Source organism: Rhamphochromis sp. 'chilingali' (genome assembly GCF_963969265.1).
Source record: "Rhamphochromis sp. 'chilingali' genome assembly, chromosome: 7".
NCBI classification, from domain to species: domain Eukaryota; kingdom Metazoa; phylum Chordata; class Actinopteri; order Cichliformes; family Cichlidae; genus Rhamphochromis; species Rhamphochromis sp. 'chilingali'.
The window spans coordinates 31,508,452-31,526,096 of record NC_137934.1 but is presented as its reverse complement, the minus strand read 5'-3'; the positions used below and the strand labels follow the sequence as shown (position 1 = coordinate 31,526,096).

Here is a 17,645-nt window from a genome sequence, read left to right as displayed (position 1 = left end):
GTTGATGGTGGTGTGCGTGTGTGTGTGAGAGTGAAAGACAGAGAGAGAGAGAGCGAGAGCGAGTGACAGATTTTCTGCTATAACCTTCATGTTATGGACGCACAGTGTGAGCTCTCAGGTCGCATCAGAGCATCGGGCGGTATAGTGTGAGACCTGCATTGTGACCTACCAACTTCTAACCCCTGCGAGTCAATCGTGCAGTTTGAGCAGGAGCTGAATAACGTGACTGAAAAAATCGCACAGTGTTTGCCCAGCATTAGGTTTACTGTCATCCGAGACTTGCACCGCAGTGTCGGCGTTGGTTTCCCTGTTGGCCGTGCTTCTTGTTGTGGTCATCTGTTGTCTTCCGGTATTTTCTCCACAAGCGACCTTTCCTCGACCAATGAGATGAGCGGTAATCTGAATTGTCATACTCAAATTGTCATAAGTGTGCTGTCAGCTCATTGGTCACAAAGCAGGAGAGGGGCTGGGAATTATGTTTTCAAACAAAGCGTTAATTCCATTAACATTTATAGACTACTTTTGATTCTCACTGTATTACGGGACAAAGTGCATCCCTTATTAGCTCAATACGGGACGTGTACTTTTGTTTCTAAATACGGGACGATTCCGTTTTTTAAGGGACGGTTGGCAACCCTATTCAGACCGGTCACATGATGTTAACCTGATGTTTCTGTGACATGCAATAAAAGTCTTTACATCCTGGGTGCTTTGTCTCTAAACCTCTTTGTCTCTAATAAAAAGTGAAATCTAATTATTTTGAGCATATTTGTCCTCACTCATGGAAAAAACCCAACACAACTGGAATAAGTGATCCTTTCTTATATTTATTTTTCTAAAGAATTAATCAGGATTTTTGACACGTTTTAAAAAGCCTCTGTATAAATTGTATAATATTTAAGTAAGACTTTGAATTGGAAAATGATTTGCACTGTTTAGATTCTATTTGGTGTTATTTGGCAAGGTTTTGATGTGGGTCTAGTGGTATTTCCGTAGTTAAGGACAGATTTTATGTAACTGAATATGTTAATTGTTTAATAATTTATTATTGTTTAATAAAACATACATTAAACCCACAAATAAATGCAAAGTGGAAGCTAAAAATAACGAGAACGTCTGTCTCTAACAGTTTCTTTTCTCGGCTCTTGTAGTTATTCAATCAATCAATCAATCTTTATTTATAAAGCACTTTTCATACAGAAAAAATGTAGCACAAAGTGCTTTACATAGTTAAAAGCAGCCCACCCCACCCTCCAACTCACTCCCCACACTCTCAATACACATATATCCCCCCACCCCCACCCACACACACATACACACACGCGCACACTTAAAGAGTAAAAATTGGGCTGGGCTCGCATGAGCCAAGTGAGGAAACATTATAACAGGGAGCCGTCTGCACCGGGAGCCGGTCACAGACCGCAGCCTCCGGGCTGGGCACACAGCAGGAGGGAGGCCAAGGAGCCCCCCAACCAGGCTGAGAGGACCCCAGAGACCCAGCAGCCACAGTCAATAACAGCCCCGGTGCAGAGAGCGCCCTCCGAGGAAACACTGGAGATATGACGCAATACGATATATACAGGGTAAAATGATAAAATAAATAAGAACAGGATACAATATAAATATAAATATAAATAGAGTAAGAAGATTAAAAAAGGAATAAGAATAAAATCAAAAAATATTAGGTAAATCCTAAATTAATAATAGAATAACAGGATAGAACGCTAAGTAAAAGCTAAATTAAAAAGGTGGGTCTTGAGCCTGTTCTTAAAAACATGTACGTTCTCTGCGGCCCTGAGCTCCTCCGGCAGGCTGTTCCACAGACGAGGACCATACCACTGAAAAGCTGCCTCTCCGTGAGTATGTGTCCTGACTTTAGGGACAATCAAAAGGCCAGTACCAGAGGACCTCAGGGTCCGCGAGGGTTCGTATGGTAAAAGCAGATCTGAGAGATAAGAAGGCCCAAGACCATTAAGACATTTAAAAACCAATAAAAGAACTTTAAAATAGATCCTGAAACACACGGGGAGCCAGTGCAGCGATTCTAAAACCGGTGTAATGTGGGCCCGCCCTCTGGTCTTCGTCAGCACATGAGCTGCCGAGTTTTGCAAGAGTTGTAAAGTTGAAATATTCTTCTTAGGAAGACCAGAGAGCAGGGCATTACAGTAATCAATGCGACTGGTAATAAAAGCATGCATCAGCATCTCCGTGTTGGCCCGAGAGAGAATAGGGCGGACTCTGGCTATATTTTTTAGATGATAAAATCCAATTTTGGTTACATGTTTAACATGTGGGATAAAACCAAGCTCAGAGTCAAAAATAACACCCAGGTTTTTCACTTGTAGCGAAGGACATAGTGAAAATGCCTCTAATTTAGACAAGAGTTTCTCTCTCTGAGCCTCATGACCGACAATTAAAACTTCAGTTTTGTCCTGGTTAAGCTGTAAAAAGTTTTCTGCCATCCAAGATCTTATATCCAAGATACAGTTAAAAAGGGCATCCATTGGTCTGGTGTCATCAGGAGACACGGAGATGTACAGCTGCGTGTCATCAGCGTAACTGTGGAAGTTCACTCTATGCCTCCTGATGACACTGCCGAGAGGCAGCATATACAAATTAAAAAGTACAGGGCCTAGAACCGACCCTTGAGGCACACCACATGTCATTTTATGGATCTTAGAGGAGCATGTATCCATACTCACCATAAAAGTTCTGTCAGAGAGATATGAAGTGAACCAGTTGTGTACAGCACCAGAGAGGCCCACCATGTGTTTCAGTCTGTTTAAAAGAATAGCGTGGTCTACTGTATCAAAGGCTGCGCTTAGATCCAGTAGCACCAGGACTGAGAGCTTTTGGGAGTCCCATTATTATCGGTGCCATGATTTTCATTTCAAGCAGACTGTGCTGTTACTAATATGCTGATCATAAAATGACACACTGTCTCATCTCAGTGGAGTATGTGAGGAATAAAGAGCATGCGATACTACACAAACAGCTTGTATTGACATGTGTTATAACCTCAGGATAAAAATGCTCGGAAACTCAAGTGCCAGTTTTAGGACGTTTACTGACCACTTTTAGAAACAACCACAGCTAGTCGCACACATACAGGAAAACTGTCCCACCCATAACAATCCAGCAGGGAGAACCCTGAAAAACCTCTGAAGGTTCCAGGGTGCAACGCCCCCAAACATACATTAACAGCAACACTGTCTATAACAACATGAATGCTCTTAAAGTGAAGTAATTTATTAGCCATCTCATGATAACTGGTTTTGTTGGGTCTGCCTATTTTGCAACGCTCATATGGGTTGTATTTGACTGTAGGAAAAAATCTTTGTTTGAACCAGAAAACCTGTTAAATTAAAATTCCTGAAATAAATATAACTGAATTTTATTTTACAGCTCCAAACAATAACAGATTACAGCTTATATTATAGAGGAAAGTACACGTCAGGTGGATTTTTTTCCTTGTCTGAATGATTCTACATACAGTGACCCAGAGAGAAGTTATGGAAACTCCAGAACGATCAAAAGGTTTTTATGACTGAACAAACATCAGCCAAGTCATGTTTTTATACAGATCATTTGATAACTCTTTAAATCAGATAGTTAGTATTCAAAATTCAGTTGCTGGGCAACCTTTATTAAATCATAAAATTCTCAGGCTAAGCCAAGTGAGGCATATAGGTTGTGAATTTGTGTTAGAAGATTTATGCAAGATAGATTTCACTCAGAAAACTCGTAGTCGCTGAAAACAGACTCAGTCAGCATTTATTAGCTTTTATTGAAATGACCACATACAGCACTGGTACTTCACTGGTCTAAGTCTTTATTCTGCTCTTCAATTATTGACACATTAGTGCCCTCGTGTTTATCTAGTCTTGTACATAAAAGCATTATTGGCAAGTCGGCAAATGTATCACACCATGTTCACACTTCTGACGCATTCCCAGTGTCCCAACGGGTCCTCCTCTGGTACACGTAAACTCGATTTCATCATCATGTTCTGAATACAGTTTATAATCTCTTGAAAATCTGAACTGAATATTATGTCTGTTCATGTCTTCTCTATTCACAGTGCAGGGTTCTGTAAGACATAAAAGATAAACAGTTTTTTAACGTTAGTAAAATACATGAATGTACAGAATATTGTGTTCTGTAAAGGACTCTGTGGCTACAAATAAAATTGATTTTCTCCTGCCTAATTCTAAATTGTGGTCAAACGCTGGAATGGTACACAGATGATCTACTGTTGCTGTTGCTCTTGTGGGGTGATTACATTCACTGTTAATTTTATGTAATATTTCTGTGACTATTTTACATGCTGAAGTCCTGTCCATCCCAGCCTGACTCCTCTCAGCCTCACTACAGTACTAGACACTTTAATACCCACCTGCACAATGTACATTTTTCAGATGTTTCAATTTGAAATTTCCAGATTGTCTTATTTTATTTAATTCACTTTTATGGTTATATGTATATATGTTCTCTCTTTTTGCATGTACATAATGTTCTCTCTCTCTTTTTGCACAGTCGAGGAGCGTGTCAGGATACATTTCACTGCGTGGTGTGCTCGTATAACTATGCGTGTGACAAGGGCTCTGTACTATAATTCAACTTCATCATGTCTATTTTATAATATCACCTGAAGTCAACAGGAAAAAAATTAAAGAAGGTCTTACTGGAGCTCATCATGGAAAAACATAAAAAATGTTTGTCAGTAAACTTCAGACCCTACTATCCACACAGTGAGAAATGATTTTGTACCTGTTGATTTCTTATGTCAAACACAACATGCTCCAAAAAATCTATCACAGTGTTTTAAATGCGTGCGGTGTACACCACCACAGTGGACTTTAAACTGAACATTTAAGATGTTTATTGAAGGGCTTCAACAAAGTAATGCATTCGCTGTTTGTGAGTAACATATTTAATTTCATATTTTATACATAGTTTCTCATCTTGAGAGGCTCACAAGCAGTCGTGTATATTTGTGTATATATGGGTCACACCTCTGGAATTAAACAAAATTAAAAAACAGAAACCAAAATGACTTTTTACGTTTCTCTTCACAGAATGAAATATAAAGAAAACTTTTACTTACTGAGGCATCTAATCTCTCCAGTCCATTCACCATCATTACATGTTTTGAACGGTCCACCCTTCATGATGTAATAACGCTGACAGTTATATTCAACCTTTTCATTATGTTGGTACAGCTGTTTAGTACTTGTTTTGGTGTCTCCATCTGAAAGAGGTGGTGGCTTCCCACAACCCTGGGCACCTGCAAAAGTGTGAGCAATGGAGAAAAAAAAAGTTTAGACAACATTTAGTCACAATAATTTTTTAGTCACGTTTTTATGTTCATATACCGTCACATATTATTTTACATTTCAGGTGAAGTTTTCATCATGCAATCCGAGTGCAGATCACAGCCTTTAAGACTGCTTTGTCATCCTATATATGTAGTTCTGTTATGCTTAGAAAGCGGTCAGCACTCTTTGTAACTAATGATAAACTGTGTTGTACTGGTATCAAACTCATGTTGCTGTTGAAATGATCTGCTTCTTTGATATATTCATCTACTGCCCTCTCCCACATCTTACAGATCCTATCCTTTTAATTGTTTTAATCATTTTATTGTGAAAAAACAATTTTTTTTTTTTTAAAGTTCAAACTCTTCTATGGTTCGTGTGTGCTCATCAGGTTCTCACATTTCCTCTGACATTTCCATAGCATGTTGTATTTCCCTGTTCCTCCATGTAACCCATGTTAACTGGTGATGAAATGTGTGATGTCTGTGGCTATGATAGAGGGCCACTTAAAAACACTGAAATCGTGAAAAGGCAAACCTGACATTAAATCTCTCAAAGTGTGACTCAAAGACTGCAATAGTGTATCTAGGAGAAGTAGTGGGTGGTGAACAAGTGAAACCCATCCACTTAAGAACTGAAGCCATTGTGATGTTCTCAGAGCTGCAGCACAGTTTGGGGATGGTGGGTTATTACAGAGGTTTCTATAAAAACGAATTCTTCTTGTTCGTATTAATATTATTATTTAATGATATAACTGCAACTAACCCTGAAGTCTACATTGTGGTGTGTTCAGGTATAATCTTAAATGCACCACATTTCAAACAGTTTTGAGCTACTGTCTGTGTTAGTGAAAACAACTTTTCAGCGTCACACTTAACCAACTTCTCAGATTTAATAAACTTGTCAAACTGGTTCCAGCGGCCCTCCACTGGCTGTTTGTTTACTTAGAACATATTTAAAAACTTTGTGTGCAACAAAAGGGAAATGTAACTCACGGCGGCATCTCATCTCTCCAACCCAATCACCATCGACACAGGTTTTGAACGGCCCACCCTCCATGCCGTAGTCTCTGTCACACACATATTCGACCTTTTCATTGTGTCTGTACGTGTTTCTAGTCGCTGTTTTGGTCCGTCCACCTGAAAGACGTGGTGGCGTCCTACATTGCTGGGCAGCTAAAAATTGTGGGCAATAACAGAGGAAAAACCAACATTAGATAATATTTTGTCACAATAATCACATTTTCACTCTGACCTGCTGTCATGCATCATTTTTCATTTGAAGTGAAATATTTGTCATACACCCTGTGCATCACTCTCCTTTACCTTAACACTGTGTGGCCATGTGTGACAAAGAATTAACCAGAAACAATGTTCACACAAACTAATTAGCACAAGAGCAGATCAGGCAGAGGACATTTTACTGATAACCTGAAATATGTTTTTGCCTCAAAACAAACTATTAATTTCTGGTTTAAAGTGTGTGTAACTTACACTCATACACACGACACCCCAAGAAATACCAAAAACAGCAATAGCAATCTTTTTCCATCCTTTGTACTGATAAACAGTAAGATCACAAGAGGACAAGTGTTGTACCTTCACATGTGGGACGAGGATTGCTCCACTGTCCATTTTCCAAACATTCAAGCATTGCATTCCCTTTGATGATGTGATTACTGTTTTCACAAGCAAATGTTAAATGTTGTCCTTTTTTCATTTGATCGTCTGTTACATCTGTGGTGATTGTTAGACCTGCTGGTGTTTCAGGGACTCTACATTTCTCTGTTTTGAAAAACAGAATCTGTTTTATTGTGAGGTTTACATTATAAACATGAAACCAAATCAGATTCAAAGTAATAAGACACTTTCTCACTACATTTTCAAACTAAGCAAGTTTTCCCTTTAAATATTTATTATTAATAGGCATTCAGTTTCTCATTGCTGTAATTAAGAAGTAATAAATGTCCAGTCTTTTAAGAAGTCAGAAAAGAATGGTAATTCTTTTAAAAGTGATTAAAGGGAAGAATAATTGTCTAAACCTACAAACTGCACCACATGGGGGTGTTTGTATGAAAACTGCATTTTTTTTTTATGTCTCCTTACCTTCACATTCTATTGCTTTAGCCCACTTGCCATGTTGGCACGTTGCAGTGCCAATAATTCCTGTTCTATTCTTACACTGATATTCAATGATCTCTCCAGTCATGTATTTCTTTTTCTCTGCTCTGAAGTCCAGAGACTCATCCATAAGCTGGTCACAGTACACTGAAAATACATAATAGTATTGTCAATATTATATACATTGTTACATACATTATTGATTTGACCAATAGTGCTGAAAATGAAGATAACGGCAGGTGTGTAAACCGAGGTACACATGCAGACTGTTCTAAGGCAAAAAAACAAAAACCAAACTAAAACAGTATATTTAAGGTTAGTTAAAGATTGTGCCTTTGGTACAATGTTGGGTTATATTATTTCCATTGTTTCGTCCCTCAAAGGACTACAGTCTTTCTCTACCCTTAATGAAGGGTGGGGAAAGAAAGATGAATAAAGATGAAATATGTCAGCAGGCAGAATGACAGACAGCAGTGTTTTTAACAGTTTTAAAGCTTATTCACAGCAATATTTTATTTTTATGTACGTACGTATACACTGAATATTGAGCTCCTTCCATTCCCCAGCTGTGCATTTAAGTGTGGCGTTCCCCTCTATTGTGTACTTATCACGACACTGATAAGTTACTTCAGAGCCAGATGGGTATTGCTTCCGATAACAAGTTGTAATAACAGCATTTTCAACTTTGGGTGGAGGGCTGCAGTTATCATGATTAGCTGTAAGACATCACAACATGTACACTATTAATTTACACTCTGTAATCTTTTCATAAAAACATGCATCAAAATAATGCTTGAGGTGACTCACATTTACAGATATCATCAAGTGATCCATTTAAATCCCATCGTCCGTCACGACAGGTTAATTCCTCAATCTTAGCAGAGTATCCTTCATTGCAATCAATGAATATCATTTCTTGGGTCTGTCCGTGTTGTTCAGTATTCCCTAGTATTCCTTCCCCATTAGGAATCTCAGGAGCTTCTCGACACTTTTGTTCCTCTAAGGTGGATATGATTACAAACAATCAGGCAAAATATTACAGATGGATGAAATCCATTTCCATATTTAAAAATGTGATCAGAATAAGCAATGGAAGAAACTCTGTATGAATGCACTTATTGTAAGATATTACAGAAAATATTTTCACACCAGTTTTCTTAAACATAACTGCAGATAAAACTCAAATGTTAAAAAGATGTTTAAAACAGATTTCAAAACTTATATTTTTCTACCTAAACATCTTATACTCCCCATCTTGACATTGGTATTGAACAAGTCACTGTTTTTGCTTCAAGCTAATAACAGAAGATACTTTAATTAGAAACTTTAATTACCAATACAGCTTTCAACTCCAGACCAAACACCGTGCACACATGTGGCTTCACCCCACCAGCCTTTGCTGAGAGGTTTGTAACCATCCTCACACCTGAAGTAAAGTTTGTCACCATGTTGCCAAACTTTAAGTCTGCGGTCAAAACTCGTTGTTGGACATCCTGTTATAGCTATCAGAAAGACAGATATTACATTTAGATATTATCACAGAGCAGTCAGAATACATTCTTGTGTTATTAGTAGTGATTCATAGATAACATTATTCAACTATCTTTGGACTAGGCTTAAATATCCTTAATACTACTGAATAGACTGTGTAATGTCTGTTATTAAGTGACTAGCATTGAATCCTGCTGACTTTGGCAAACCTCCATTTCGTGTGCAGACTCAGGGAAGCAGAGGGAGCTCTTTGATAAGAGTAACATGCATTGCTTCACAAAAGAAAAATGTTTGTGGAGCTCATCAAGGAATCTAAAGACAAAGATAGACTAAAGATAGACTTCTGTCAGAGGGCCCGGTGGCGCCAGTGTCCGGCAGCCTCGCCTCTGTCAGTGCGCCCCAGGGTGGCTGTGGCTACAATGTAGGTTGCAATCACCAGTGTGTGAATGTGTGTGTGAATGGGTGGATGACTGAATGTGTAAAGTGCTTTGGGGTCCTTACGGACTAGTAAAGCGCTATACAAATACAGATCATTTACCATTCTGTAAAACCAGATGCTTTTCTGCAAGTTCCCCGATTTGAGAGAATTCATGTTGACTGAACTTTCATATTAGCTTCACTTTTCAGTCCTGAAAGCAATGCTCACCTTTTATATACAGTTTATACATTTGTCTTTTGTCATCAGTTGTTTACAACATTTATATTTGTCATGAAAAACAGTAGTCCTTGAATAACTGAATAAATGTATCCTTTTAAGTTTATTGCATTTTCTTACCTGTACATTCATTAGACCTATGCCAGCCATCTTCTCTACAGGTTAGAGTGAAACTTCCTTCATAACCTCTCCTGCAGTTATACTGGACACGATTGTTGTACCTGTATTCAGCCTGAATTTTTCCAGTAATATCTGCATTATTAAACTGTTGCCTCCTGCATTTTATCTCTGAAAGGAACAAAACCACATTTATTAAGCTTCTGCATTTACTTTGATTCAGATAATTTTGTCATGTAAAACATTCAGATACTTTCATATAATCTTTTAAGTAAAAGCAGCAGCTCCCCAGTGTAAATGTGATTCCATTTAACAGTTCTGTATTTTATATTTGAATATGTTCAGTCAAAGGACAAGAAAAGTGTTCAGTTGTGGATTCAACATCCAGCTGAAAGTTGTTGTGGCAGTAGAAATGTTTCTTGCAGTTTGTACAGAAAATAGTATCCAGTGAGTATTTGTACACTCTTTCGGTTAGTGCTTGGTTAGTACACAAATAAACAAAAAAATGAATGTTATTACCATTTTCTCTCACTATGAACTATCACACAGAGTCTCTAAAATTTATATTGCTGGTTTGTAAGATTTTACTCTATGACTGAATGATCCTTTGAGGCTTCTGTTTGACCAAAGACACTCTGCATTTCTCTCCTGTTTTCTCAAATATGGACTAATATTAAAGAAATTAAAAAGATCCTGTCAGAATTAGAAGAAAAGTGAACTAAACTCCACCATACCTTCACAAAGTGGATTTGGTTCCCATCCATCTCTGGTGCATGTGGCCCGAGTGACGCCATCTTTCCTCCTGTATCCTGATATACATGTGTACCTGACAGTATCATCCAATTTCTTTGTCTCATCACGCCAAGACGCCTCCCAGCGGGACAAAAGTCTATCTTGTGGACGGATACATGTAACCTCTGTAAAGAAAGAAAGACTGGATAATCTTCAAAAAAATTGTTCATCATCCTCATGGCTGATTGAACTACATGAAAGCAAAGAACAGTGAGCTTAGAATATGTGTCTAAAGCTTTTGTAGTTTTATACCTTGACATACTGGTCTAACAGACCACTGTCCATCCTCATTGCAAGTAGTCTCAACTGAGCGCGTGCGGGTTCTCCCAATCCAGTATCTCTCCTCACATGTAACTGTTACCTTTTCACCAGGTGAAAACCTACTTCTATGAGCAGGTTCATATGTGGTTCCTTGGAGTGGTGGCAGTGTCAGCTCACATTTTATTTCTGCATATGATGGGAAATGCAGCACATGAGTTAGTGTGTTGTACCAAGACAGAGCAATACCATAACATCCAAACATCCAGCTCCAGATCTCACTAGTCAGTGGCATTTAATGTATAAACTGTATGTAATTTATGTTTACCTTCACATTCAGGTGTGGGGATCCACTCTGCTCTGTCTCCTGTCTTTGTGCACCTTGAAGGTAATTCTTGAGCACGTTTATGTTGAAGATTGCATTCAAAGTTTAGGATTTCACGTTCATTGTACTCTTTGATATCTCCAAGTACAAAACCATTTTTAATCCTCGGTGGTTCACATTTTACAACTGTTGAAGGATAAAGTCAGAGTCAGGAATAAAACTACAGCAACTGCTCATAGAAAGGTACATAAAAGGTAACTGCTGATTAACCTGTTGTGAAAGGAAGCTTTTTTGATGAAGTAGAAAAGTGAAAGTGATCAAACAAGCAAAGCAGCTGCAATGTTTTTCTCATTAATTACAATTGTAGGCCAATTTTATGATGTTGTTCGTGTTTTTTTGTTTTAGTTTGAAGCTGATATTTTTGGACTTACTATGTCCATAGCAGTGGTGCCTTTATTTTAACCAAATAGGCAAATATTCCCCCAAACTATCTAAACTTAAGTACAAAAATTGTTTTGTTTTTTTTGCCCTAAATGTATTCTGTTTTCATTTTCTATTCCTGTACCTTTAGTACAAATAAACTAATTTTGTATGCAAGTGATAATTATTTAATTCTAAATTTTGACCTAAATAAAATACAGCATTACACATGGCACATACATTTGTGTGACACATTTAACACCATTTTAGTTATAAAATAGTGTTAAATATGTCACAACTATTACGAAACTAATTGTTTCATAATAGCTCAAAATTGAATATACAATATAGAGTTGCTCCTCTATTCTCTTTTAGGGGGTTGGTGATTTGGGTGTTACTACCTAATTACTCGAGAACAAAGTAATAGTAACAATAGTAAGCCAGCTTCACTTTACCTTCACATGTTGGATTGCCGTCCTCCAAACCTTTCCAGTCTCCATTTTCATCACAATAAATTTCTCTTGCCCCTTTCATAATGTAATTGCTGGACTTGCAGCTAAATCGAACTACATTGCCGTAGGTAGCTTCTTCTGCATCTCCCATCACGTTCACATTGTTGGGAACATTAATTGATGGACACTGCTGAGCTGGAGTGAAAAACATTAGGAAAAAACCCCTCAAAGTCAGACAAAAACATAAACACAGGTTGCTATTTCTTTCTACGTGTATATTACTGATTGCATAATTTCATTTATATCAGCTCCTACCTTCACAGACGGGGATAACACCATCCCAGCCTTCTGCCATACAACGTCGGAAGTTTGTCCGACTGACCATTTGAAATCTGAATCAGGTTTATAATAGAGAATTCATGAAGATGACTAAAAGAAAAGCCAAATGTACAGATAATATGCACAGAGCATGCATAATTATTCAGATTAAGAAACACAAAACAAATAAAATCACAAGGAAAATGTGATTAAAATTATTATGATACCCTTTGTGGCAGGTGTATACAACTTCTGAGCCAAAGACAAAATCGTCCCCCTTTCTAAGTTGAAAATCGGCAAACTGGGCATCGCCAGGATGACCACATGATCTCGCTTAAAGCAAATAAGACAAAATGTGGGTAAAAGTACAACAGAGAAAAGTGGAATTTGCTGTACATTTCATAAAAGTACACTACATATTGTTCAGCATTGCAGTCTGTGATATGAATTTTCGAGCAATAACTCAAACAAGCTAATGATGTTTATGCCGCTTTGGTAAGGCAAGTTCGAGTAAGCAAAACATATGCAAATACAGCAAGACATATATGCAAGTGTTAACTGGTTATACTGGAAAAAGATGATATTCATAAGTGAATGTTAACTTACGTTGACAATTAGTGCCTCTGTGTTGCCATTTTCCCTCTACACAGAGCAGCTTGAAAAAGCCACTGTAGCCCACATTGCAGCCCACTTTCACTTGTCTCCCACCTGGGTAACTGGCCTGCATACCACTTATGTCAAAATTGCCATCGTAGAGAGGATACTTTTTAAAATCTTCAAGGGTACATGCTCCTGGATTATCTGGATAGCGGTAAATAAAAATCAGCATACATGATTTTTGTGTTTATTTCAACATCAAAATATCGTGTAATTAAAATGAGAAGATCATAGAAATCACCCGAAGTACTGGGTCTTACCTTGGCTTTTCACAAAGGTCAGTGTATGCATCCACAAAAGTAGGATACAGCTTGTGGTTGTTACATGCATTTTATCTTCGCTAGCCTCATTCACCAAACAGAACTAAAGACTGGAGACTCAAAGGCTGTTGTACACTAGAGGAGCTTGGATTTCACAGGGAAAGAAGAGATTGCTCAATGATTTACAAAAGGCTGTCCTTGCCTCCAAATATGACCATACCCATACGGAAAAGAAATAGTAAAAACTTATATGTGATTACTCATGAAAGTGGCCACTTTCATGAGTAAATCATATAAGGCTTACATGATTTACTCATGAAAGTGGCCACTTTCGCATTACTTTCATACATTGTTTTAGTAAGTATCCAAAACATACAAGTTTCATTATATAATTTTTCAAGGGATCTTATATCTGTTTTCACACTTATATGCTTGTCATACAAGTTTCACACAAGACAGATACAAACTTTATAAGATTTATATATATCTTTTCCATATGGGTAGGCTCGCTGGGAAAAACCCCCAAAAACAAACAAACACTTAAAACACCCCCCCCCCCCCCCCCCCCCACACACACACACACACACACACACACAGGAAGTGATTACATATAACTACTTTCATGACACAATTGATGTTTAACATCTTCATCACCAACTTTAAGGGCATTTATTTGCAGCAAAATAATTTCATGGCCTTGTGTGGTTACCATGTTTATCGTACAGTGACAAACCAAAGAACAAACAAACTTTTACGGGAATATTCACTTTCTTTTGCTTTCCTGTTAATCATTTGTGTGAATCAATAAGGCAAACAAAGTATGTTGCATCTTGGCAAGACAAATACAAAGTGAACTGTATTTTTCATTTCAAAAGCAGATCAATACATCATTTTTTACTCACCAAACTGTGAACTGAACCTAATTTTTGTGTGCACATGAATACAATTGTTGTAACCATGAAAAAAAAAATACACGCACACAAAAACTAGTTTTGTATGGGAGGAGAGAACTGCCAAAAAACCTGGCAAAAGAAAAAAAGAAAGGCAGCCTGACTTTGTTTTGCAAACTACTGAAACAAAATGTAGCTGTTGAGCAATATTGGATTTTCCCTCATTTCTCTCCATAGCTTCATGTTACTCACTTCTGAACGTACATTACATGTGCCACTCTACAAATGCATTTCTTGGACCATACAGTATGGCTTTGTTATGATTTTCAATAAGCAAGTGGCATCTGTGAGTCAGAAAGTAAACAAACACTTTATACAATATGTATTTTTCCATTTTTCACCAGCAGACCAACTATTATTCCCTAACATGGGAATTTTAACATTTCTGTCTGACGTTTTGCATAAAGCTGAATTTCCTCCAACACTGTGAAACTATTTCTACTGACTGAGAATCACGGGTACTGTTTGCTATGCAAACTACCTCCCTGCCTGCCCCACTGCTGACAAAGCAGAAAGAGCGAGAGCAATGTGGATTGATGGTCAAATGATTAAACCTTTTAAAGAATCTAGCTGTAAGAAGCAGATATTTTGTGTGCTCACATCAACTATTATTATCTTCAAATGTGAATAGTATGATGATGAAATGCTAACTTGTTCATTCTCCAGGTTTCTATCAGATTGAAAAAGACTGTGTTGTGGACTATACACAGCTGGAGGTCATAAAGAAAACATTCTTGTGTTTAAAATGTAATATGGAATAACATTTACAAGAAAGTTTTACAACTAACTATTATTGAAAAACATTCCTGATAAATCAATTGACGTAGGTGTGCAAAGGGTACCTTCAGCAACCATTACCCCATATCGCAATAGCACATTGTGCAAGTTTAGCATGTTAAAAGACTGACTGATCTTTAGATAAACAGTTGCTTTCATCCAGCTGCAAACTGGCTGATTTGGCTAGATCAACTTCTGGATCATTAAATGGAGCAAGAAATGACCAAATACCTAGATTTCACACCTGCAGTTTTCACTTAATAAACATTTATGCTAGGACTTTGGTCAGATTTGCATTCTTTTGGCATTAAAATGTGTTTTTGGGATTCATTAAAAAGGCACAAAAAAAAGTGACTACCCACATAGCAATCTGGTCTGGCCCAGATCTGGTATCAAGCCGGGACTGCTGGCTGACTTCTGGCATGGTAAGTGGTATGTCATCCAGATATGGGCCAGGCCTGGCATAGATGGCACTGTCTATGTAATGGCATGCCATATCAGTTTTGTTGCAGTTTGGTGTATGTGGCCCAGGCCCATAGAAAACAGGTTTAGCCCTGATCTGGAATCAAGCTGGCACTTCTGACTAGGTTTGACAGGTTTGTGAGTGTACACTCTATCCAATACCTAGTGACGGTTAACACATCTTTGCCTGTAGGTGCTGTAGCTCAGCAGGTAGCGCAAGTCAGCTACTGATCAGAAGATTAGTGGTTCAATCCCTAGTTCATCCAGTCTGCATGTCAAGAGTGAGAATGTGTATGAATGTAGCTAGAAAGCACTCAGTTTAGAGAAACTGTGTGAATGTGGCATGTTGTACAGAGCGCTTTGAGTAACCTGGAAGAGTAGAAAAGCACTATATAAGAATCAGTGTCTGAACAGTTCGGTCATGTTACTTTTGCACTATTATGTCCTGGTGCATGTTGTTATTACATGACTTGATTAACCCTTTAAGACCTACCATAGAACCAAGTCCGCCAGAGCTTATATTATATTTTTACATGCTGTAGTGCCATTTTTGGGAGCATTTCAAGTTGATATACATCAATACATCCATTATATCCCAAATTTTAATAATATATATGCATTAAGTGCATAGTAATTACATAAATTGCAAAAAAGTGCAATAAACTACAAAAAAATTGAAAATCGTTTTTGTTTTTTTAACATATATTTCTAGTTAGAGAAATGTAAGAGGCTTATCCCTCAAAACTGTAAATACAAAAAAGTTGCACAAAATAGTTTTCCCACCAAAGGAAATTTATTTTAAGTGTCTTCATAGTTTTATTTTTGAGATACACCAATTTTCATATACTGCAGGAAAAACGAAAAAAGATATTATAGTGCAAATTTGCAAAAAAACAGCATATGCATCAAAATAAACTATTTCCAGCAGTGCAATATGAGTCCTAAGCATCCCAGAAACGACACAGAAAGTCATAAAGTCAAACATAACTTTTAAGAACACAAGTATAGACTCATAAGGCCACGATGGTAAAAAACTACATTTCCGCAAAATCACGTCACTTCCGGTTTCGGGCAGGTCATGCCGGACATGTGATAGTTCGCGCTGATGGACGTAGGAAGTGTTACAAACAGCTGATCGGATCGGCAAAGCGTGTTTCTGGAATATTATGTTTTTGCTGCTGCAAGTGCTTTTTATGCAGTTTTTGCAAAGCTATATGTGGAAGGAAACCGTGACCTAGGACAAGCTGATGGCATAAGATGTAAGTACAACTCCTCTGGTTTCATATGCAAAAAAAATTATTGCGCTAGCTTACGTGGTTGCAGAGCTACCGGGATTTAAAAATAGTTACGCAAAATGGAGCGTGCCCGCTCCGATCGGCTTTAAAGGATTAAAAGTAAAATATTAAGTTTTAAAAACCCCAACTATACAGTAAAAACTCGATTTTGATATAGAAGATTCGAAAGGCTTATTAACAACTATTTTTCAGAGAGCTTGTCTTATTCTATTAGGGGTGCCAGGTGTTAAACTCATTTTACATTGTGGGCTACGTACAGCCCATTTTGATCTTAAGTCAGCCGGACCAGCAAAATTCCTTTTTGTGTAAAGAAGTTTAATCACACATTTAATCCCTGAGATATTTTAATACAAGAAAAAGAAGAGTAATTTAAGCAATAGATCTCAGTTTTCTACATAAATGCTGCTTTGGGTTTAAATTATAATAATAATAATGGATACTTTATTGATCCCCATGGGGAAATTACTTGTTTTTCTCTGCATTTGACCCATTCACTCAGTGAAGCAGTGGGCAGCCCACTAAGCAGACGCCCGGGGAGCAGTGTGTAGGGACGGTACCTTGCTCAGGGGTACCTCAGGGTAGCCGTTAAGTGGATTCGAACCGCCGACCTTCCGATCATGGGGCGACCACTTTACCTACTGAGCTATCCCTGCCCATAATGAATAAATCTGTAACTTTACATAAAAAGTTGCTCATTTCTCCATTTATAAAATGTAAAATGTGTGTTAACAGGCAGAATATATTTTTTCTTCTGTTCATTTAAAAATATCATACATTTCTATAGATAGATCTTGGAATAAACAGGAACTTTGTCATTATAGTATTACTTATTTACTTGTGTAACATGAATGGTCATGGAGGAGGTGTTTTATTTAGTTGTAAAATTTGTAAAATTTGTTAAAAGTCAAAAAAGCATGCCCTGTTTACAGTTTCCAAAGCCATCCAAACCCCTGGTTTAACTATTTTAGGAAGAGAAGC

General features: G+C 37.6%; 1 protein-coding gene across 1 annotated transcript in view; it reads right to left on the bottom strand.

Annotated features, from left to right (window-relative positions):
* Positions 1–13,286, bottom strand: part of LOC308400349 (complement factor H-like) — a gene marked incomplete at its 3' end in the record, with an annotated part of 108,026 nt that extends 94,740 nt beyond the window's left edge. The window contains exons 1-15 of the mRNA XM_080887993.1: positions 13,184–13,286; positions 12,873–13,067; positions 12,494–12,599; positions 12,264–12,340; positions 11,952–12,143; positions 11,080–11,262; positions 10,746–10,940; positions 10,436–10,618; positions 9,705–9,872; positions 8,773–8,940; positions 8,246–8,437; positions 7,969–8,154; positions 7,424–7,585; positions 6,917–7,102; positions 6,314–6,493 (exon numbers count right to left, since the gene is read on the bottom strand). Of these exons, the coding sequence (XP_080744119.1) occupies positions 6,314–6,493; positions 6,917–7,102; positions 7,424–7,585; positions 7,969–8,154; positions 8,246–8,437; positions 8,773–8,940; positions 9,705–9,872; positions 10,436–10,618; positions 10,746–10,940; positions 11,080–11,262; positions 11,952–12,143; positions 12,264–12,340; positions 12,494–12,599; positions 12,873–13,067; positions 13,184–13,253 (2,443 nt within the window). The 5' untranslated portion in view covers positions 13,254–13,286. The remainder of the gene's footprint in view (positions 1–6,313; positions 6,494–6,916; positions 7,103–7,423; positions 7,586–7,968; positions 8,155–8,245; positions 8,438–8,772; positions 8,941–9,704; positions 9,873–10,435; positions 10,619–10,745; positions 10,941–11,079; positions 11,263–11,951; positions 12,144–12,263; positions 12,341–12,493; positions 12,600–12,872; positions 13,068–13,183) is intronic.
* Positions 13,287–17,645: the final 4,359 nt, after the last annotated feature.